This window comes from Nuphar pumila, chromosome 15 (assembly GCF_984573655.1).
Source record: "Nuphar pumila chromosome 15, dmNupPumi1.hap1.1, whole genome shotgun sequence".
Taxonomy (NCBI): domain Eukaryota; kingdom Viridiplantae; phylum Streptophyta; class Magnoliopsida; order Nymphaeales; family Nymphaeaceae; genus Nuphar; species Nuphar pumila.
The window spans coordinates 44,820,957-44,846,019 of NC_143263.1; the positions used below are offsets into that span (position 1 = coordinate 44,820,957).

The window sequence follows — 25,063 nt, forward strand, 5'->3', positions numbered from 1 at the left end:
CACATTTCGAAGTTCCACCCATACTGAATATTGAATCCTATTTCAGCTGCAAAAAAAATCAGACTTACTCACGTGAACAGCGTGTGTTATAATCACACGTCAGGCAAGTCCACGACTACACAGGCTGCCACACCAGAAATGAAATCTTGACAGGCGACAAGTGACCCAGACAATAGTGTGTGGTACAATCACACATCAGCCAATACTACGACCAGCAGTTGTACTAATTAAAAGCTTCCCACAAACAACATATGTTTCCACACATCAGGGAATCACGCCTGCTGCTTCTACGAACAAAAAATTGATATTAACATTCTGTTTTCACAACACTCATGTTACGATTGAAAAAAAAAATCCCGACACAACCTGCTGCTTCCACGAAAAAAAATTGATATTAACATTCTGTTTTCACAGCACTCATGTTACGACTGAAAAAAAAATTCATGACACAGCAGGAATCACGACTGCTGATATTCATATTCTGAAAATGAACAACCAAATAAGATCTGAGAAGAACTCGACACCCAGATTCACGACCAACGACAGCATGTTACGACTGAAAAAAGATTTCACGACACAGCAGGGAATCATGTTTGAAATCAAACACCCAAATATATTTTAAGGAGAACTTGGCACCCAGATTCACTACCCACGATAACATGCGCACGCAGAAGCATAGAAATCACGACAGTTGCTCCCATATAAATCACGACAGCCAGAAAATTTTGTTTTTTTTTGAACAACCAAAAAAAAACTTGTCATATCCAGATCTTAATGACACACAATCATCGTGTCACAAATCTGTCATCAGATAAAAAAAAAAGAAGAGCAGCACACCTGTTTCCAACCCTTTCTGTTTTATTTGGGTTTTTTTTTTGTTGGTGTAGATCGATCACGCTCCCGAGATCTACCGCTCTGATACCATGTAGAAGATCTGAAAACAAACACAGAAATCGAGGCAGAGAGAGAGAGCGAGAGAGACGACTGTATAGAAATGAGAGAACTCGTTACTTTAGATTAGGGCTAATCTCTATATTAAATAGAGAGAGTCCAAAGAAAGAAATTACACTCAAGTCCCTCATTAAACATTAAAATTCAAATAACTTTTAGTTTAGAAAACCTTTTAACTAAAAACCTCTTAGTCTCAACAAAATTTTCTCTCTCAATTGGTCTATGAAAAGCTCAACAATTCTAACTTTCTAATATGGAAAAGCCAAATTACTCATTTTATAAGGAGTCAGGATCTATCAGAACATCCATATGGTTCTATCTTTGTTCCGCTATAGTTTGTTTTGCGGAAAGACAAAGATGAAAAGGAGAGGTTGTCGAATCAAGGCAGATTAGAAATCCAAAGCTTATCAGTTGGATAAAGAAGGATCAAGCACTCGTCGCTTACATCACCTCAACTATTTCTCAAAAAGTTCTTATTGGGATTCCAGATGACTGCACCGCCATGCAGTTGTGGATACATTTGGCTCAGATGTATTCTCAAATATTTGAGTCTAAAGTCATGTATTTGAAGCGAGAATTCTAAAATTTAAAAAAGGACAACAATACCAGCATCTTGGATAATCTGAACAAGATTAAGAGCATAGCTGATCAACTTGCTCTTATTGGTGTGAAGTTTCAGACAAGGACAAAGTGCAACAAGCTCTTAATGGTCTAGGTTCAATGTATCATGTTCTTGCTACCACCATGTTATGTCTTGAGTGTAATGAAAAGGAAAAGTAATACAAATATAGCCTTTTATGGGCTTACAAGAGCATAAGAACATACACAACAAGGACCTCTTATAGGTCAATACAAAAGCACAAGCACATGAGCCACTTAGGGGGCAAGAATACAAGTAAAGAATATATGATTTATTAGGAATTAAAATGCTTGAGAAATCATAGATATAAGAAGCAGATTAACCCCTTTGTATAGGCAAAGAAGAGCACCAAAAGCCATTGGGAGCAACCCCAATGACTATAGATATAGCGGTTTGGGAGCTCCCAACATCTCTTAGAGCTAGGGCATTATAACGATTATAATGCCCTTTACTAAAAGTCAAAAGAAAAAATAAAAAAATAAAAAAATGTCTAAAGTGCCCTTAATGGCACATCCTATTACATAATATGAAATGACAAAAACACCCCTAATGGGTATTACCTATTACAATTTAATAAATATAAATATATATGTACACTTTAACATTGAGAAGCTCCCAACTTTTGATAATCCGAGGCCCAAGTTATACTATTATGAGATGTCACTTAATGGACTATCTGATAATGCTAACAAAGGTCAAGGAGTTTCACATGACGTCCTCTTCACGAGATCCTCACGTGGGAGAGAGCATGGATTTTGTGGTGGCAGAGGACGAAGAAGAAACAATGCAGGTGGACGTGGTTTGTTGCCCACACCCAATATGCCTCTCTTGATGAATAATCAAGGAGGATGTGGTATTCTTACTTGCTATTTATGCAAGACACTTGGGCACATAAAGGCAAATTGCTGGCATAAAGATGATCTCAGGTACAAATCAGATACAAATATAGCTCAAAATAAGCAGGAAGGTGAAAATCAAGGGCAAAAGAATGCTAAATCAAGTGGGACTAAGAGTCCCACCAACATTACTTTGGACAAGAACTTGTTGGTAGTTCTTATTGTTAAAATGTAACATTCAACCTATGTAATCTTATATATATTTTATATATATAAAGGATAATACATATTCATATATGGTATATATGCATATGTATTATCCTAATTATATATATAAAATATATATTTCTCTATTTATAGGCATAGGGGTAGTTTAGTCATTTCACAGTTTTACGCATATTCCATTTGGAATATGTTTGTAATTTTTACTTTTTTTTCTTTTTCTCTTTTTTTAGTAGTTTGCGCCACCTAGGGAGGCTCCCCAAAGAGTCGTTGGGGGCTCCCAACGACTCCTTTGGGAGCCCTCTAAGTGGCTCCTCTCTTGTATTATAAATAGGGGTTTTCCCCTTGTAATTCCTTCACTCCTTGGAGGAGCTTATGCTCCATTGTATAGGGTTTTTACCCTCTTCTTCCTTTTTCCTCAATAATATTCAACTTATGACTTTAAGTCATATTTACCCCTTTGTGGGTTTATGTGTTAGCACATTATGTGCTTGTGTTTACCCCTTTAGTGGGTATATTCGCACTTCATGTGCATGTGTATTGGTTCATTATTGAACCTAATATATTCAAAGCCGTTTCCTTACATGGTATCAGAGCAAGGTTGGGATCGAGTTGCTCTTTGTTGCATTGGGAAGCGTGTTATTCAAGAAATTTTAAAGAAGAATGGTGAAGTTCTCATTTCTCTCTTTTACTTATTTGATATGCATTATATTTCTTTAAGTATTATGCATTATGAAGAATTATATGTTTTTTCATGTGTTTCCCTCTTTTGCTTCTTAAAAATGTTTGGTATGCATTATATTTCTTTAAGTATTGAGTATTATAAAGAATTAGATATGCGTTTGCATTTGTGTTCTCCATGTCATTATGAGTTTGGATTCTTAACAATTCCATTGAACTTTTTATATTATTTTTCGTATGTCTTTTCTTAAAAAATAAGTTTTTTTAAGAAAGTTATGTTAGAAGTAAAATGTTTGTGAGAGATGTAGCATTGCTCACATACTCTCATCATAATTATTTCATATTAAAGGTATGTGTTTACCCTCTAAAATGTCCTATATGAGGTTTTTTCATAATAACATGTGGCTTTGAAAAATGATGTTTTATTTTCCTACCTAATGAGTTCTTTTTCATACGAGCAATGTTTGATTAAGAAGGCATTTTTATAATATCGGTTGAATTAAGTTTGAAAAATGATCTCATAAAATATGGTTATCCTCTTTTCATTCTTCAATTCAATTTCAAGAATATGTTTTATTATAAGATTTATGGTCTTCATGAATATTGCATACTTATTACATATGTTTTAAATATTTCATGTTGTGTTTATTTAAAACATATTCATGCCATTGGTTATAATCTATTAAGTCATATAATATTATGAATTTTTGTTTATAGATTTATGCCATAACGCAATCCTAGTATTCTCTTTGGGGATTTTTTTCACTTTAATAAAGTTTTCCCTCTTCCTTTCGTATGTATCCTCATTTGAGAATTTTGTTTGTTGGATCTCTCCTTGAGAGGCCTTTTTATCCTTGTGAATCTTCTTATGAGTATATACTCTTTGAGAAGATTTCATGATTGTTATAAGCTTCTTTTTAATATTGGTTTTTTATGAGATTTTTTTAATATTACCATCTTTGTGAAAGCTTGAGAGTCTCAAGCATTTGCTCCTTTTTATACATGCATTATTGCATGTTTGCTATTATTATGCTTTTTGCGTATTTTGTTCAAGTGTTGTGAGAGTGTCTTCGTACACTTCTTTTATAAAGTATTCATGCTTGTATGCGTATTGTCTATTCATAGACATTTTCACATGGTACTCTCTTTTCAATAAAGAGATGATATATATTGCATTTCTTAGGGCTTGTTTTGTCCCTTAGTGGACTTGTGAGATTGTTCCTTTTATCATTATAAGTGCTTCCATAATTTCTTGTTACATGTTGTCCTAAATTTGCTCATTTAAGATTATTGCCATTTTGGTATGCATATAATTGCAATTTATAGAGGCTTGATTTGATTCTTGGATTATTCCAAATCTGTTCTCACAACATGACGTTGCTTAAATATTTCATGTTGTGTTTATTGAGTCTTTTGATAATGATCATGATTGAACATAATTTCGTATTTATGCAAAATTATTATAAGGCATATTGTTGTGATTAATTATGTTGGATCTTTGAATCAGCCCTTTTTGTAAAATCACATATTTGGAAAATGATTTCCCTAAGTGTTCATTGCCTTTTTATGACATTTATTTTTATCCATCACAAGTTATATGATGCATCAATCCTTTTTGTATAGCCTTATTATTATATTAGAGATAATTGTTGAGGTGAGTTAAGGGCAATCATATATGGCAGGGGCCAAGGCCTACCTGACAGGGACCACAATCGGCAGGAGCCATGGGCCCTGCCTGCCGGAATAAATCGCACAGCAGGGGTCGTGCCCCTGCCTGCTACAGAGATTCAAGAGAGGGAGGCAGACACGAAGGAAAAATAATGAAGGGGGTCGGGTTACCTGGGGTATGACTGCTTCCGACGTCGCAGCTGCTTCCGGCGAGAAGGAGGAGGCCGATAAGGGAGAGACGCTAGAGAGGGACTGCGAGAGAGAGGGAGAGAGAGAGACTGTGAGAAATGGGAAAGGGGCTGCGAGAGAGGGAGAGAGGCTGCGAGAGAGAGGGAGAGATTGTGAGAGACGAGAGCGAGAGGGGCTGCGAGAGACTATTTAGGGCCCTCGACCCTCGTTAGGGTCGGGGGCAAGATTTTAATTATGGTCAAATGAGGGCTTTGACCCTCATTTGACCATAATCATGAGGCGTGCGTGCCTCACCTTGAGGCGTACGCCTCTGTGCATTTGCGCCTTAAGCCTGCGCCTCAAGGCACAAAGGCCCTCGCCTTGAGGCGAGGCACGCTTTTTGCACCTTGAGGCGCGTTTTTAATAACACTGGTTTATCCATTGAAGGATTAGGGACGAGGCAAGGTGGGGATTGGGACGGGGAGGGGGAAAGCCTAAGTCCATCCCCACCTCCATCCCCGCACGGGGATAGATTTTAACCTTCATCCCCGCCTCCATCCCCGTTTCATGCCCTTCATCCCCGGTCTAAACGGGGCAAGGTGGGGCGGGGCCCCGTTGTCACTCTGTCCACTGTCATCCCTGCTTGTTGTTGACTATAGATGGTTTTTAAATCAATTGGATGTGAAAAATGCATTTTTACTTGGTAGCCTGAAAGAAGAAGTATATATGGAACAACCCGCGGGGTATAATGTTAAAGACCAAAGGTTACATGTTGCAAACGAAAGAGGGGAATATATGGTTTGAAGAAGTAAATCTCCAGATTTTGGTGTGAAATTTTTTCTTCAGAGATCCAAAATCATGGTTTTCAGTGGTCTCCCCTTGATCACTTTTTTTTTTGTTCACAAGGAGAAAGGAAGGATAACATTATTACTTATTTATGTTAATGATATCATTGTAACAAAAACTTTAGAAGATCATATTAAAGAAGTCAAGGTTGTCTTTGCTATGAAGTTTCAAATAAAAGATCTCGGAAAGTTGAAGTATTTCTTGGGGGTAGAGGTAGATAGAACCCAAGATGGTGGCGTTATCTTGATACAACGCATGTATACTATAGATCTGCCTGCTAAAACTGGTACGAAAGATTGTAAGTTTGTTTTCACACCAAGTCCGATACACCAAAGATTAAGTGGTACAAAAGGGGAGTTGTATGGCGATCCGACTGAATACAGAAGTGCAGTGGGTATGCTTCAATACCTCACTTTTACTTGGCCGGATATATTATATGCTATGAATCAAGTGTCTCAATTCATGCATGAACAAGGGTTAGTCATATGGAGGCAGTGAAAATAATATTGAGGTACTTGAAAAGCACATGATATGAATTTTTGTATAAGAGGAGATTACAAGGAGAGGATATGTTAATGCTAATGGCATATTTTGTTGTAGATTGGGTAGGAGATCCAGATGAGAGAAGGTGACACAACCGACTACTTGGGGTCTGTTTGCAAACACGCCTACACTTTAATTTTCGAAAGAATTTTACAACAAAGTGTCAATTTTGAAAATACTTTCAAATTCTATGTGGTAATCAAATCTGTTCGTGCACGCATGGCCTATATATATATATATATATATATATATATATATATATATATATATATATATATATATATATATATATATATATATATAGTATTGAACGCGACCTGCAGTAAGAACACTTCAATATTCCGTTTTCCCAACTTCCACCGAACTCCAATATCACAAATAGATCGACACTTCAAATGACAATTAAAATAAATACTTTGAACCACACTTGCAGTCACTAAACACCCAAAAGGAACTAATACAACAATCAGTTTTGTATTTGCACGTCAATTCGACGAAAATCGTGCGGGTGTTGACACCAACCAGAGGAGTCAGCGCACCAGATTCAGGGACAGCTCGGATGCCGATGTGTGAATGAAGGCAACAATATCCAGGGAAATTGCTTCCAGCATTTTCTCTGAAGCACCGATTTTCAGAAATGAAAACCAAGTAGCGCAACTCATTGTTCACAATTGACATAAAGCAATTTGCAGATATGATTTCAGGGAAACCCAGAAAAAATAACAGTCCACGAAATTCAGTTCAAGAACAAGTTAAAGCAGATTTTCACAAATCACGATTCAGAAAAGGTATAGCCGAACAACAATCGTTTGACAGGTTGATTTCAACAAGCAACATACAGTTTTCTTTGGCTGAATCAGACCTAAGTCACAGGCAAAATTAAACAGCATTCAGCGATTTTTTTTTTTACCAAAACATTAATAGATATATTTTAATCACACGGATTAAAATCCAACTCATATGCAATGCTCAGTCCACAGAAAAATATATCAGCACAGAAAATCACGGACAGATTGAGAATCACAAACAGGTTGTTGTCCGTCTCAGCACGGGTTTAAATCACAAGAACAAATAAAAACACAGAGGATCAGCAATCGATAAAAGAACTGTTACTTTCGGGGGTTCAGATTCAAATCAATCCACAGCACCACCGTCAACTGTAACCACAAACATCACACAATGGGGTTCAGAAGCTCCAATGGATAGCGTCCAGCAGATGCAGATTCATGCCCAGCACTAGCTGTCCAGTACCAAATGGGTGTCAAGGGCCCACACCCAACAGCAGCTCCACCAACTGCAGGTTCAATGGAGTTCACACACAACTGTTCATGCCTTCACGCTCAAACTACTCACAGCCACAAGTCACGCAGTCACAAGTTCCATGAGCTTGTTCACAAGATCCACAAGGTTTCACAGCTCTCATGATTTCAACACCCACAAGCTTAATAATCTCACACTAGATTCACTATGCTCACAAGTTCTCTTCTCCAAGAGAGTCCAGCCATCATCCACAATTTTTCTTTTAGAAAAGGAACAAAGGCCCTTACACGATTTTGGTCATTCCCTTTAAACGGAGCTAATAAGTGCATACGGGCTCTCCTTGGAAGGTCCAATGAGATACCCAAATTCGAATTTGGGCTCCTCATTGGACCCTCTCGACTATCCAAACACAAGAGGCCATGAGTGATGTGGGTCTACAAACCAAAACGGATCCAGATCTGGACCCAAACGCAAAAAATCAAAATCTACCCAATTAACCCCATATACCCTTTAGTGCCGCAAAATAAATCCTACAGGACACTAGAACTATCTCGATCCATAAGATCCAACCCCTGAAAATAAAAATAAAATAAAACAAAATTACAAATGTTTTTATGTATATTTCCAAAAATCACAAAATTGGAACCATACATCAAAATAAAAATTTTGAGATGCATAGAACAAAAATATCATAAATTAAATATGTATGAAATGACATTTTTACCCTTGAGATCCATTTGTACTCAAATGGCCTGAACTTTGGTTGGATCTTCTAGAGTATATTTTCCCGTATCAAGCCGTCAACAACGAGTTATCCTCCAGCTCCTCGTATATGTTGGGATGATCCGGATGCTCTGCATGAGAAGGTTTAGGTCTATTTTCGGCTACTATGTTTACATTGGTAGAAATTTGATATCTTGGAGTAGTTGGAAGCAACGAGTTGTTGCTAGGTTGAGTACTAAATCATAATGCAAGGCTATGGCAACAACCACATCATAATTGAGTTAGATAAGATCATAGTGAAACGTTTTTATCGGCAATTTCTCATTTTTTAAAAACTCATGAGAAATTGAAAAAATCCATAAATCTCGTGTTTTTTCGGTAAAATCTTGGTAATAAAAAAATAATTAAAAAATATAAGAAAATATTAATAAAAAAATATTTAAAAATAAAAATACACTTTTTTGTGATAAATAGCCTTTTAAAAATATAAATATCATGTTTAAATCACGGTATTTATGTTTTTTCATAAATCTCGCGATATTTTGTAAATCACGTTTAAATCGCAATATTTTCCCAAAAATCGTTGTTTAAACGTAAATTGCCATTTTAAACTTTCAGGCAATTTCTCGCGATATTATCGCGACATTTTCATAAATCTCGCTATATTTGTCACGCTGGATCAGATACCTTTTGACTGAGTTGGGAGAAAAAGTACCAAGGTTGATATTGTTTTGTGACAATCAAAGTGCCATTAAAATATCATTAAATCCAGTTTAACATGGTAAAACCAAGCATATTGAGATTGGCGAGCATTTTATCAGGCAAAAAATTGAAGATGGAGAATTAGAGGCAAAATTTGTGGGAACGGAAAATCAAATAGTAGATTTATTTACGAAAGGTCTTTTAGTGCAAAGATTTTGGTATCTAAAGAACAGGTTGTCCATGATGAAAACCATGTACAACTTGAGGGAGGTTATTGCAACGTGATTAGGATACTCGTGTCTTGAGATCCATATCCAATATATTTCAGATCTGGATCCATTTTTTATTAATGTGTAAACAGGGCTGTATTTTTTATTTGTGCATGTTCCGCTATTGCCCCTCATCAGTTATGTATTCATTGTATATTAACGAGGTCAATGCTCTAATTCATTCATATTGGGAATATAAATTAGAAAGCAAAGCACACATTTGCATATTGGGAAATGTGAATTCAGAAATCTGTCCATCCTCTATTCTCCTCTTCCTTTCTCTGCAGCAACTTTGAAATCACAACAAGATACCAAAATCTATCACTACCTAGGTGTTTGGTTATCTTGTTATTTCTGAATTTTGTGACGTCAAATTTTGCCTAGTGAACAAGATTCCTATTGCAACATATACTTTCACGGGTTTACATATTTCATACACTTCTATTTCCATCATTAGGTGTGCTGATTTCTGTTATGTTATTTTTGACACATTAATATTGTAGCCCAAGCTTTATGAAGTTTAGAAGTTTGATTTATGTACAAATCTGATCTAGCTTCCATTTCTCACTTTCTTATCATTTTATTGACCTAGGAATTGCTTTATCTGCGAATCTATAATATACATGAAAAATGTGGCTCTTTGTTCTTATCAAACTTGCTTGCCTCCTCTGAAAATCCTGTATTTAAGGGATTTAGTACATCTTATTTTTATTGCTTATATTTTCACATATCCATTTAAATCACAACATAAAAACATGGGCTCTTCTTGACAAGATCAAGGAATGAATTGGCTGGGGTATTATTCAAACATCAGAACCTAATTTTGACTAGGAACATTCTTGTCTGAGTTTACAGTTCTCATATGAGTGGTTTCTTTCTGACAAAAAATGGGAAAATATCTCACAGAAAACACATGATGGTGCCACACCATCACACATGCTCGCTTGCACAAAATGAAGAATGGCATACCCATTCAATTTTTATATCAAGATCAATTGACAAAAAATTTCTGAGGTGATAAAAAAAGAAATCTGTGCATAGTTAAATCATTTCAAGATGATAAGAGTTCATCATGTAAACAAGCCCACTTTCTACATTGCTCAGTATTGGGTTAGTGGATCCTTTATGCTCATTTACTTTGCTCTATAAAGTGAAGGTACATGTGCTGTTTGAAGTAACTGGGAAACATCTTTTACATATAATTTTGTGATTAGCTTGTAAATGTTGAGATTGAATGTAGTTGATTAAGTGGGAACGTGCGACCATACATGCTCAAGTGACATGCAATGATCCTCTGTAAACTTGTTCTCATCCTTCTGCTTTTTAAGGCTTCTTTTGGGAGCCTTGGATCTGAGGTGTATTGCGGTTTCCTCAGTGCTCTCATGCTCTCTGCTGTTTGGGAGCAGTGGTGTTGCCAAAACACTGCATTGAGAATGGCGTCATCAGCCCCAACACCACATTTCAACAACATTCACAAGAGGATGTTTTTGGTTACTCCATCCTGAATGCCAGTTTTTGGCAACACATGGAAATGGTGTTTCCATCCCAATGCAAGGCTCCCAAACAGAGCCTAAAATGCAAGGATGGAGATTATAAAAAAAAAATTTGCTGATCATTTCATGCATCATTGCAGTAAACAAAAATTTATTGATCGAGTAAGATCTGTTTGCCCGTCCAGCTTTTAATATTTGGCTTGCATATTCACTTTCTCCATCAATTTTCACAGGGTCTAAAGACATGTCGGCAATGCTTTGGAGATCGTGTGATATGGGAAGAATCTATTGATGAGCGGCCATGGGAAAAAGCACGTTCTAGGTATGTAAACGCAACATTTGAGAATTTTGAGTGCAGGGTTGTCACAAGGACACATTATTTGGGTCTCGTGTCTAGGTTACATGACATGACACATGGACATGCCATGTCACATGCTATGACATATGTGAAACATTTGTATTTTAAAATAGATTTCTTTGTTTTATTAATAAATATATTTTTCTATAGAAACTATTACAAATATAAATTTTACATAATAAATATTAAAAATATATTCCCCACAGTTCTCATAAAATCACATGGTCATGTATCATATCCATGTCCATATCCGTGTCCATGTGATGTTGGTACAGGGCTATCTGTTTTTTTTTGGTCCCACAGTCCCACTTCTTAGTTTGAGCTTACTGGTGCAGTTTATGTTCTAGGATCTCATCCATTCCCAATGATATGACACTGAACCATGCATAATGTGCCTTGATTACAAATGTATTCCATAAAAGTTCATAAATACTAAACTATTGGCAAACTGTAGCTTCAGTTTAAGTTTTGCCACTCTTGAGATCTTTTTCCTTGTCATGCCTAGTTTCTTGGATGCATGAAGATTCTTAACAAATGCAGTTTTTCAAGCTAGAGTTTTTCCTAAACAAATCACTTGCAATTCTTTATAGACATGTGAGCTTATTTTTATTTTATTATTCAGTATAATACAAATCATACTGAAACTACTTCCTCACAGTGTCAACATTGTAGAGTCCTTGACAAAATTGGCAGCAAAATATTTCAGTGCCGATACTGTTAATAGACATACAGTAATGAGAAAATAGATCAAGTGAAAAAGGCCAAAATAAAAAAAAATGCAGAACTAAAGCATGTTTGGGAAGATCAACACATTTTGAAGCATCCAATGTGTGCTTTCTTTTCATTCTTTCATATTTGATGGGTATATCATTTCATAATGGTTGTCAGCTGCATGCTATAATCAGAATGCTCATATCATATGAAATATTGCACAACTAAGTAATTAGCTACTCATTTTACTTGGTAATATTTAGCCAACAATGACTACATTCTGCCCAGGAGGGCTTCACTCATGTGTTAGGGGAAACTCGTGAACATCACCAAGTTGATGGGACATCACTAGTTCAAAACCCAGGGGTGCACGTCCTTTGCTGTGAGGCTGAATCTAGGGGTACTCCTTGATGAGTAAAAGGGGACCTAGGATTTTACACCAATGAACCCGGGGAGCAAGGCAATTCCTTGATTATCCCCACTCCCCCCCCTCACTTTCTACTTTTCAGTTTTTTTTTGTAGTTTGTTATGTGTATCAAGGTTGCCAAACTAGGAAGCGGAAGCAGGAAACAATATGGGAAGTGAAAGCGAGAAGTGAAGCATTTTAAAATTTATATGAAGCGGGAAACGAAGTATCAATTTAAAAGCAAAATATTAAAAAAATGAAGCAATATGGTAATTGAATAGGAATTGAACAAGAAACAAATAAAAACTAAAATAAAATTGATCATTCTTATATTTCGTGATTTTTCAGTAAAAGAGTTAAATTTTTGTTAAAATCTAACAATGATGGTTACTAATTTAAAGAAAGTACATTGAATGTAAGTGAAAGCGTGAGAGAAAATACATGAAAAACATGAAAAGAAACGTGAGAAAAGCATATAGGAAGCATAGACCATGTGTGTGGAAAGCATAGAAGAAGCATGGGGGAATCGAGATTCCCATGAAGTTTCGGAAGCAAGGAGTATCGCGCTTTCGAAGCAAGTTTCCGGGAAGCAAGCTTCCCACCTACCTAAGAAGCTTCTGGTAACTCTGATGCATACCATCTTATGCAGAAACACATTTCTATTACATCATAAGTGAGTATCAAGTTTGTTTCTATTAGCATTTCTGCAAACAAACAGCAATTTAATTTTATAAATACACTATTTTTATTGAGATTTTTAATTATTATAATTTATAAAAAAAATTATAAATAATAATTGATTTACATATTATGTTTAACTATTCTAATTTGTAGGTATTTTTATAAAAATATATACTTCATATCAACTGTTTAGAAACTTTTACCAATTCTTTTAGAAACTGTGTCAATGTTTATTAGAAACTTGTATCCATACTTTTTGGAATCATATCAATATGCGTTTCAAAAAAATGTGCCCGAAACTTTTTAAGTTCTCATGTACCCATACTCGTACCCGTTTCAGACAACTATGAGTTGCACCATGAAGAATTTCTTGCAGTTCGAGTGTCAGTGAAGTGCATAGAACAATTTGGAGTTTACTGCTGCACACCAAGTCTCTGAGTTTACACTTTGGTTGCAGTTATTCTGCAGTCTTGGATTGCAAACAGGTGTCAATATGTTATCAATACAAGCTTGTGGTAAATCCAACTGCATACTACTACGCTGAAGTTATTGTCACCAACCTAGGGGGTCAGTCTTGATAAGACATCTTTTTATGAAGCTCACATGACTCCTATGCAGGTCCATTGCAACTTAGATGCACAGATTATATTTATTCACCAGGATGAGTTTCTTTAACATCTGATACTTCTGTCAATGGTTTCGGATACGAGTTTCGTACAAGTATCTGGTACTGTTATGCGTGATACGCGATAGACAAGGGTGTATCGAGTACCAATGCAACTATAGTGCAACTAATCATCCATAATTACAAAAAGTATTCCATGTCTTGCATGCTGTTAGTCTGATGTTTTTGGGTTTGTTTGCTTCCCTTCTGTGTTCATGCAAAATGTGTAGAATTGTTTTGCTTTCCTTTTTTGCATAGATTCTAATTTCAAACAAGCATATCTGGACAATAAATCTGAAAAATGGAGCTGGAACTGGTTGAGATGCTTGATTCCTAAGCACATAAGAAAGGTGTGCAAAACACTGATCCGATGCAATGCATTTTTCATGCTGTCGTAATTTCAAATTAAGGGAATTGCACTATTTTCTCCTTATTACTTTTTCCATACAACATCTGTTCAAATAGGCTCTGGAAACAAGACACTATTAAAAGAAAATTTCACATGTATGCTAGAAACAACTGTAAAAAACAAAATCTATTATGTTCTTTAACTTGCCATGTACCTTGATTTCCATATGCAAGATTAATTGCAACAAGTTTCTTTTTTAAATCAGTGTTTGAAACAGGTGTTGCATTCTGTTTTACTGATTCAGTGGATGTTAAGCCTTGTTCAAACTTGGCTATTTTGTCATGATCTCTCTTTCACTTCCTGTATAATAAAAAAGCTCTTTATTTCATATGGTGATGTGTTCTTTTAATATGATTATCTGGCTGCAGGGCAGCCTGTAACTTAACAATTAGACCAACCTTTAATGCTTAATCTATTCTGCAGCTCTCCATTTAAAGTGAAAGAAGATGATGATGTTGACAATATGGTTGTAAAGCTGTCTACAAGAAGAAAACGTGTATACAAGTCACTGCCTCCTGAAGTTGGTCAAAAGATCAGCCGTTCACTGAGAGTTAGTGTCCTGCCTTCATTTCTCATTGTACTTGCAAATAGGTTCATCTTCTTTGTTGTTTTTGGTTTGTTTGATTTGCTAATTGTAGGTATACACATTCATTAATTTTACACATGTTCTGCATTTATCATAAAGGATTTGTTAGTCCCTGCCTTTTGTAGTGTCACTGTCTTGTGGTGCCATGCAAAATTTAAAGGCAGTTCATTCTAGTGAAATGTCTGATTTCCAATTCAAAATAATTGAGTGTGATTGAGGAAAGGATCTAGGTTTTCGTTCTTCATCCTGTGTCCTAGTACATTAGACATCTTGAGGCTAAATTACTGTTGCATAGACACGTCTAAAAAGCAGCCATACATGTCGACATGGGTACGGGTACCGGACACAGCACGGGTACATGCTGGTCTGGATCGGGTCAGGCCCAACCTTGACCCGATCCAAATAACATTTTTGTTTTGACTTTTTACCTGGGGTCGAAGGGCAAGGAGAAAGAAGAAGAAGAAGAAAGAGAAGGAGAAGGAAGAAGAAGAAAAAGGAGAAGGAAGAAGTTGAAGAAAGAGGAAGAGGAAGAAGTAGAGAAGAGAGTGCTGGATCCTCCTCAAGCTGATCCTCTTCTTCTTCTTCCCCACATCTGCCTGAGAGAGAGAGAGAGAGCCCTTTCATTCCCCCACCCTCCATTTTATTAAAAAAATTTAAAATTCCTCACCTTCTTTTCAAAATTTTCATTCAACTCCTTACCATTTAAAAAAGAAATTATATTCAAGGGCTTTTGTTTTCAAATTTCTAATATGGATCTTAATGGAGAGCCACATCTGATCCATACCCAAACTCTCTCTTTCTATATATATAGATGTGTCCCTGTATCCTCACTTTTTGAAATTATTGTGTCGTACCCTATGTACCCATACCCGAACCCATGTGACATAGAGCTAAAAGCTATTTGAACTTGTTTCACTTTCATCCTCTCCTTTTCTATATCAACTTTGTGACTTTTTTGGTTTCATGGTCATGTAACGAAGTAAGTGGAATTACAAATAACAAAGTGTAGAACACTTACAAGTCCAATAATGGACAAATACAAAGAGAGTAAACAAGTACTTTAAGTGTACACACAAATCCACAAAGGGATAATGCCAAAAGGCAAATAGAAAGTAAATATTATTGAGAATATGAGAGAAAGGAATGAGTACAAATGAAGGGGGACCACCCCTATTTATATACAAGAAAAGAGAGATGAGGCCCTTGGGAGCTCCCCACTCTTAGAGTCATTGGGGAGCTCCCAACAGTCATATTTATTGTCGTTGGGGCCCCAACGACTCCAAGAGTGGAGCCCCAAGGCTAAAAAAGAAGCAAAAGAAAAAAGAAAAAAAAAGTTGTTTATAATAAACAACTCTAAGTAAAAAGACCAAAAATGCCCCTATCGGGCAATACAAAGGAAATACTAATATATATATATATATATATATATATATATATATATATATATAACACTCCCCCTCAAACTTTACGGGGAAGCAACTAAAAGTTTGCTAAGGAGAAAGAGAAAAAGATGAGTAGGAAGAGCTTTGGTGAAGAGTCGGCCAACTGATACTCTGAAGTGACATATGACAATGTAATAGTTTCTCTTAAATATTCATCACAAATATAATGACAATCCATCTCAATATGCTTAGTGCGCTCATGATGCTTGCAATATAAATTATTGTCACAACATATCTTCGATGGTGTTGTAACGATGATACCCATATCACTGAGAAGACTTTTAAGCCACACAATCTATATTGTCGTTGTAGTCATTGCTCGATATTCAGCTTCAGTTGATGATAGAGATACTTTGTGTTGTTTCTTGCACCTCCAAGAAATCAACAAATCTTTTAAAAAAATACAAAAACCAATAGTTGAGATTTTATCATTTGGATTATTTCCCCAATCAACATCAATATAAACAGTTAAATCAAAAGATGAGAAAGAGGATAAGAAAAGCCCTTTTGAAATGGTGTTTTTAATATATCGCATAATCCTTATTATTGCAATCATGTGCAGTGGTAGGGGCATGCTGAAATTGGCTAGCTGTATTAACAAGATGAGCAATATCGGGTCGGGTTGTAACGAAAAAAAAAAATTTTTGTTCGGGCCGAATCTGAACCCGACCCGGACCCAACCCAGACCACCGCCTCTAGTTGTCTTTTAAGACAACGAGGCAGGCGGGAGGAGGGTTACGAAACCCCCTCACCGCCTCTCGCCCTCTCGTCTCTTCCCGACTCTCTCTCTCGCTCATCCACCGACGCCGGCGACTCTCGACAGCCCGCTGTCACCGACATCGGCGACCCCTCCTTTCTTTTCGACGAGCTTCCTCTGAAAACCCCCTGGTACGTCACCGCTTCCCCTTTTCCCCTCTTTTCCCTTTCAGTTTCTTCTCTCTCTCCCTAACTTCTCTGTGTGGCCACGGGAGGGGTCAAACCCCCTCCCTGTGCCCCTTTTTAGCAGGGGAGGAGCACGACACCCCCCTTCTTGCTTCTGTTACGGTAGGGGAGGGGCCGAGCCCCTCCTCCCTGTTCTCTGCTACGGCAGCGGAGGGGTCGAGCCCCTCCTCTCTGCCCCCTTTTTGATGTGCTAGCAGGGGCCGATGGCCCCTGCCTTTTTGTTTGCTAGCAGGGGCCGATGGCCCCTGCCTTTTTGATGTGCCAGCAGGGGCCGATGACCCCTGCCTTTTTGTTATGCCAGCAGGGGCCGATGGCCCCTGCCTTTTTGTTATGCCAGCAGGGGCCATCGGCCCCTGCCTTTTTGTCTGCCAGCAAGGGCCGATGGCCCCTGCCTTTTTGTTTGCCAGCAGGGGCCATCGGCTCCTGCCTTTTTGTTTGCCAGCAGGGGCCGATGGCCACCTGCCCTTTTGCGCGCGGGCCTATACCCTTGGCCGACAGGCCCGGGAAATCTTTGGAAGCTACATCGTGATGGGGACAGATCATTACAATTGTTGGTCTACAATGAGGAATTCCTAGTAAACGTGAGTCATTTGCTCGCATTGACTACATCCCTTTTTAGGCGGCAAGGCTCATTTGGCCCTGCCCTATCATTTTTTTCGAGTCATTTGGGACGGTTGGCCCCAGCCCTATGTATCAGAGAAGTCGAGTCTTTGCCTTGCTTTTGCTTTTGTCTGGGTTTGCATGTTAATATCGCATATTTGCAGCTACGACGGATCCCACTCGCGCTCCGCGACCCGAGTCGTTAATCATGTACGTCCGCAGACGTCAGCAAGCTCATAACCCTCCAAGGTAGGGAAAAATTACATAGAAGACTTGTATAATTGAATTAAGTTCAATTAAACTAAAAACGACCATTAAATGAATATATATATATATACAAATATATATATATTTATACGAGTATGTACTTCACTCAAGGGTGCGGTTTCACCATCCTTGCTCTTACCTTCTATCAGTTTTTACTTGCCGTCACGCATCGCGTCGAGATTTAGCGTTGCACTTCTGCTTACTGCCTTTACCTTGCTGTCGCGCTCTGCGCCTAGGCTTTGGTTTTTGCATATGTGTTGGTATTGCCTTGCTATTGCAGATGACATGCAGGTTCTTGCTCTTTGCGTATGCCTTAAAGGCATCCTCGTGGAGGATGCAAGGGGCATTTACCACTCTCCCTCTTGCGACAAGAGTTTAGTCGGGAGCGAGCAAACTTCTTAGCGGGTGTTCTGTTGAGAAACCTGTATCCCGTCTATCGAGGCCGGTATCGAGTCATGCAAGACATGTAGATACCCTGATAGCGGATGTGATTCGAGAAAATCACATGTATAATGTTGGCACAAGGTACTGTTGTTTCAAAGGATAAAGTAAACTAGATAAACTTTACATCTTTGTGAAACACTCCTGTTGAAGCTTCTATTGAGGAGTTATACCCCCCTTCATCCTAGAGTACTTGTAGTCATGCACGACACGTCTAGTACTGCGATGATCAGATAAGACGGTCGTGCGACCTCGAACAGTGCTAAATGCACAATGTTGTAATCATATAAATGGTCTCACATTCGCCTTCACAGGGAAGATGCTCGAGTGGTTTAAAGACCACAACATAGAATAGGTCGTTAGTTAAGCAACCCTTAACATACCTATTCGCTTCTATGTGTCTGTCAAGGGAGAGGACAGAGCGGTACAAACTCCAATGGACAGGTTGTTAACAACCACCCTACGGGCAACGATCCGGCCTCCCCAGTCATTGGAGTTAGGGGAAAGGGGCTACAATAGTTAGCTCAACACTTCTGCAGAAGTTGGATGCATCCGTGGCACTGTCTCCTTTGGGGAATCCTCTCTCGGCTAAAGTTGTCCCTTTGGAGCGGACTCAACTAGCTATTTGGGTTATTGAAAATACATAGAATAACAGACGCCCGAACTAGTTGCAGTTGTTTCTATATTTTGCCTGCGCGTACCCGCAGGTTAGTAATTATCGAAACATAAGGTCTATTCACACTGGTCGTAGGGTCGTCTGACTCGCTTGCACTACTGATTCGCTTGCACTACTTGTTTGCTTGCACTACTTGTTCGCTTGCACTACCTATGCATTTGCACTAGTTATCTGCGTGCATTGCTTACCTGTTTAACTGAATATATGCTTTAAACTGTGTAACCTACTGAATTAAATCTACATAATTCAGTTTCTTGTAGTCTCTCTTGTGTACCTACTAGTTTTTCGCGAAACTAACCCATTCTATGGGTACAGGTGATGATTAGGTACACCACAGGCGATGGCGCGATGACAATATGGCTTCAAGACGCTCTTCTTCCTGCTTTTAGCTCGCGTCCTGTTGTTTGGGGTTTTGTAACGGATTTTCCTTGGGATATCCGAATTTTGTACTATTTGGAGAACTTCTTAAATGAAAGTGGCTTTTCCAAGTGTTTGCAAGTAGCATGGGTTGTGTGTTTTTGTTCTTTTAGCTAACGCGCCCAAAGTTGTCAGCTTGCTTTTCTGAAATTAACAAAAGTATAGTCTTTCGCTGATTTCGTAAACCATCTCTGAGATGAAGAGATTCCTTTTTAATCTCTTGTCTGTTTTTCTGAAAGGTTTGCAAGTTTGAAATTTTGGGGTATTACACGGGTGATGGAGAGATAAGTGAGAAATCGAATTAATTGACGATATGGAATAGGATCTTCAAGCAGTACACTATTTTTTAGTCTTAATTTAGCATTTATGGCTTCTAAGGTCTCCACCTTCTTTTCATCTCAAACTCTCAACTTAACACATATGTCATCAACTAATTTCATTTGAGAGAGAATATATCCTCTAGGAGAGTAGGCCACTTCAATGCCTAAAAAATATCTCAAGAAACCCAAGTCAGACATATCAAAAGTTTTCTTTAAGGTTGATTTAATTTCAATAACTCTTTCTTTGTTGTTTTTTGTGATGATCATATCATCAACATATAGAAAAAGAATCATAATAGTAGTACATGTTTTTTTGACAAAGAGAGCAGTTTCAGTATAACAAGAAATAAATACTAAATTAATCAAAACATTACTAAATTTATCATAATAAGCCTAAGAAGTTTGTTTAAGACCATACAAGACCTTTTTTAGTTTTAAAACTTTTCCATTTAAATTCACCCCTGGAGGAGGTTTCATGTAAACTTTTTCACCAAGTTTTTCATTCAAAAAAGCATTTTTAACATCTAATTAGAAAATATGTCATTTTTTAATAGACGCAATGACAATGAGAGCTTGAACACTTGTCATTCGTGCTATCGGGACCAAGATTTTCTTATAATCTATTCCATATTCTTGAGCATACACTTTGGCAACTAACATTGCTTTATATCTTTCTAACGATCCATCACTTTTGTTTTTTACTTTAAAAACCCATCTACATCCTATAGGTTTTTTGCCTAGAGAAGGATCAACTATTTTTCATATGTTGGGTTTCTCAAGAGCATTAAGTTCAAATTCTATAGCTTTATTCCAATAAGTGTATTGTTTGACATCATTATATTGAGATAACTCCTAATAAGAGTGAGGAGTTATTAAACATGCTCTAAAGTTTGGAGAGAATGAGTCATATGATACAAATCTACTTGGTGCACTAGAGATACAATTTGATTTTTTAGGATGGGATTCTTCTAAAAGATATGTTTTGGGAGAACTTGTTAAGGGCACACACCTTCACCCTGTCTAGTATATACATGTGTATTATTTGATATATGGTCATTCAAATTCTCATGTTAATCACTATCCTTACCATCAAGTGAATGCTCACTATTAGAGTCATTATCAAAATATTCAAATACCTCTATAGAGTTAGACTCATCATTTCGTTGTAATAAATCAAATAAAAATGAATAATCAATGTTTTCTCTTGGTTCTTTATTGTCAAACTCATTTTCATTTTTAAGAAAAGTAACATCTTTTGAAATATAAAGTTTGTTATTTATTGGATCAAAACATCGGTATTCTTTTTTTCCCCATAGCCTAAGAAAACATACTCAATGGATCGTGGAGATAGTTTATCATTTTTATGAGTAAGAACATAACACCTACAACCAAAGATTCTTAGTCTTTTAAAATTGAGAGTTATTTTAAAAAGCTTTTCAAATAAAAAAACATTGTTTAATGAGGACAAAGGAGTTCTATTAATTAAGTTGTGGTTAGAACGAGTTCGGCCCAAAACGTTTTTGGAACATCCTTGGAAATTAAAAGAGTCCTAGTGGTTTCTATTATATGTCTATGATTTCTTTTTGCTAACCCATTTTGTCACGGAGTTTTAGGACAAAACCTTTGATGACAAATTTCATTTTGTTTTAAGTAATTTTGAAAATCATTAGACATGTATTCTCCTCCCGAATCCGATCTAAGAATATAAAGGTTACTTAGGAATTAATTTTTAATCATTATATGAAATTCTTTAAAAAATGAGAACACATCGGATTTATGATTTAGAAAATAATTTCACGTGTATCTAGTAAAATCATCAACAAAAATAACATAATATGAGTAACCTTTTTTTATATGATAGGTGAGGGACCCCATACATCCGAATATATTCATTCAAAAGGTCGTGTAGAAACAAAAGTTCTTTGAGGAAAAGGAATTGCTATTATTTTTTCAAAAATGCAATCTTACAAGTTGTCTTTTTTATTACTTGCATTTCCCAAAAAGGAAAAAAGAGACATCTTTAAAAAGCTAGGTGGCCAAGTCTCTTATGTCAAATATCAATATTTTTGACATTTACAAAATTACGAAATAACTTGGGTTGAAGAGACAAAAAATTCATAAAATAAAGATCGCTTCTCCTGTGGCCTTGCCCAATCAGCTTCCCTGAGTGGAGTCCTACACGGTGCAATCTTTAGGTGAGAAAGAAACTTTGCAACCATGATCGAAAATTTGATAAATGAAAAAAAGATTTAAATTTAATTTTGGAACCACCCTTATTTTTTAAACCAAAAAATTTTGAGAATATTTTGAATCAAGTGTTTCAATATTTTTTATTTTTAAAGAAGTTTCATCGGTTGTTGAAACATAAGATGAGGAAGGATTAGAGTAAACTTTGGAAAGAACATTCTTATGAGGTGTCATACGAAAGGAAGCACCTGTATCAAGAATCCACATACCTGGAGGAGACGAGGACGATGCAATGGCGGCACCCGAATTGGAGGATGATTTGAGAAGTTATTGAAGTGCCTCCCATATTTGATTAAGCATGTCTTTAATATCTCCTTCATTTTTTGCTTCTTTCTTAGGTGTGATTTCACCAACGGAAGCAATAATGGTAAGTAACACCCTTCATATATCCACTATTATAGTTGGGCCCATTACCATAGTTATTAGGTTTTACAAAGTGGGGTAGCTTATAGGCTATGTCACATGGGTGTGGATGCGGGGGTGCAGCACTTTCAAAAAACTTGGGTGCGGGGGTGTGGCAAAAATATAAAAAATTATATATATATATATATTGGACATAAATGACACTAGGGTCAGGTTGACCGCACCGGGTGCCGCACCCCCACACCCAATGCGGGTGTGGCACCTAGTTGGCTGAGTCCCTGTGACATAGCTTATAGGTTTTTAACATTGGAATCCGGCCTAGTAACGGCCAAAACATCATTATTCTTATAGGTCATACCAAGATGGGTTTCTTTTTGGCTTACCTCGGCAATAGCATCTTCAGTAGGCATAGCTTTGGTCCTATGACCTTGTTCAAATTCCGGTCTTAGACCATGAAAAAATTGAAAAAAGTGCTTTCTCAATTTGCTTTCTTCTTATTTCAATATCTTTGAGAGTCACTCATTTAGGTTCAAAAAGAGTTAATTCATCCTAAAGAGGGGACAAAATACTAAAGTAATCACGGACACACGTCCCCTTGCTTAGTGGATCTAATTTTATCTTGAGAAAAATATTATCTAACAAGATATTTTTGGTATACCTACCCTTAAGAAAGAACCAACCTTCATTGGCTCTTCTAAATTTAGCAATGTTGGCACATATTTTTATGTCAATATTGTTCATAAACCTTGTCAAAATTTTGGCATGGTTACTTTCCCAATCCTCCTCTACCTTTATTTGATGTTCATTGATGACTTTAAGACGATCATCTCTAATGAGAACTTTTTCGACACCTCCTTCAACTTTGGTAAGCTTCAATGATGGTTCAAGAGCGATTCTGATCACAAAACCCCAAATTTTCTTTCCTCTAAGATGATTTTCCATAGTTGATGCCCACATCAAGTAGTTTGATCCATTAAGTTTGAAGGAGAGTTTCACTCTTTATTCATGCTCTATGACGATAAAAAAAAGATTAAAACAAAGAAAGTGATAGCACTTTTATCACGATCTTTAAACACCACAAGAAGTGCTTCCAAGATCAAGAGAATCCAAATGGCTCTGATACCATGTAATGAAGTAAGCGGAATTACAAATAACAAAGTGTAGAACACTTACAAGTCTGATAATGAACAAATACAAAGAGAGTAAACAAGCGCTTTAAGTGCAGACACAAATCCATAAAGGGATAATGCCAAAAGGCAAACAAAAAATAAATATTATTGAAAATATGAGAGAAAGGAATGAGTACAAATGAAGGGGGAACACCCCTATTTATATTTAAGAAAAGAGAGAGGAGGCCCTTGGGAGCTCCCCACTCTTAGAGTCGTTGGCGAGCTCCCAACTGTCATATTTATGACCATTGGGGCCCCGATGACTCCAAGAGTGGGGCCCCAAGGCTCAAAAAGAAGAAAAAGAAAATAGATAAAAAAAGAAAAAGAAAAATAAAAAAGAAGAAAAAAAGTTGTTTCTAATAAACAACTCTAAGTAAAAAAAACAAAATGCCCTTATCGGGCAATACAAAGGAATATATATATATATATATATATATATATATATATATATATATATATATATATATATATATATATATATATATATATATATATATATATATATTAGCAGCTCATCCCTTTAAATATCAACTGCATGTGTCATGCAAGCTTGGTGCCTAAAGTATATCTCGGGCATACATTTTATACTAGGTATTCAAGAAGACTAGGTTTTTGCAAGAAAATGTAGCACACATATGATTAATTGTTTACTGGAATGAATTTTTGCAGAGTCTAAATGCTAAAACAGGAATGTTTACTAAAAGAATGAAGCATATTCATTCTGACCCTATCCTCCGTGCACAGAGAATAGCTGCAATTAAGGTATGAATCTGAACTAACAATTTTTTTTTTGTAATTTGGATTCTTGGATATCTCACATTATATTCATATGAATAATGTCAATTAAGGGTCAAATAAGAGAGCAGACTGGGTGGCGTCACAATATCCTAACCAAGAGGCTTAGGTTCAAATCCCATCAGCAGACTATCCCCAGCCTGACTGTCACAAAGAAGGAAAAAAGAATAATATCAATTTTAAATCTGATTGCAGCTTGCAGAAAATTTGATTATGAATTTTGCTGTAAGTTTTTAATATTCTTTTCAGAAAGCTAAAGGAACTGATGCTGCAAGAAAGCATGCATCTGAAGCTCTAAAAGCTTTTTTCAGTAATCCAGTAAACCGTCAGAAAAGAAGCATTGCCATGAAAGGTAAGCCGTAAAACCAATCTATGGTCCCTTTCATTTATTCTGTTCTATTAGGCAAAGTTAATGACTCAAGCTACTGGCCGAGGAAATACAACTTCATATTCTCATCGCTTGCATTCAGTAACTTTCCATTACAATGAAATATTTATATAAGAAAGAAAAAAATCCATGAATGTAATGCCCTACTGTAACTGCCCATGCTTCTGATGTGTCTCTTG

At 36.8% G+C, this 25,063-nt stretch overlaps 1 protein-coding gene across 1 annotated transcript in view; it reads left to right on the top strand.

Moving 5' to 3' along the window:
- The window catches only part of LOC149815291 (uncharacterized), a 34,529-nt gene that overhangs the window by 8,493 nt on the left and 973 nt on the right, over positions 1 to 25,063 (top strand). Inside the window, exons 4-7 of the mRNA XM_089990516.1 lie at positions 11,236 to 11,324; positions 14,655 to 14,781; positions 24,371 to 24,463; positions 24,746 to 24,848. Coding sequence (XP_089846642.1) covers positions 11,236 to 11,324; positions 14,655 to 14,781; positions 24,371 to 24,463; positions 24,746 to 24,848 — 412 coding nt within the window. The remainder of the gene's footprint in view (positions 1 to 11,235; positions 11,325 to 14,654; positions 14,782 to 24,370; positions 24,464 to 24,745; positions 24,849 to 25,063) is intronic.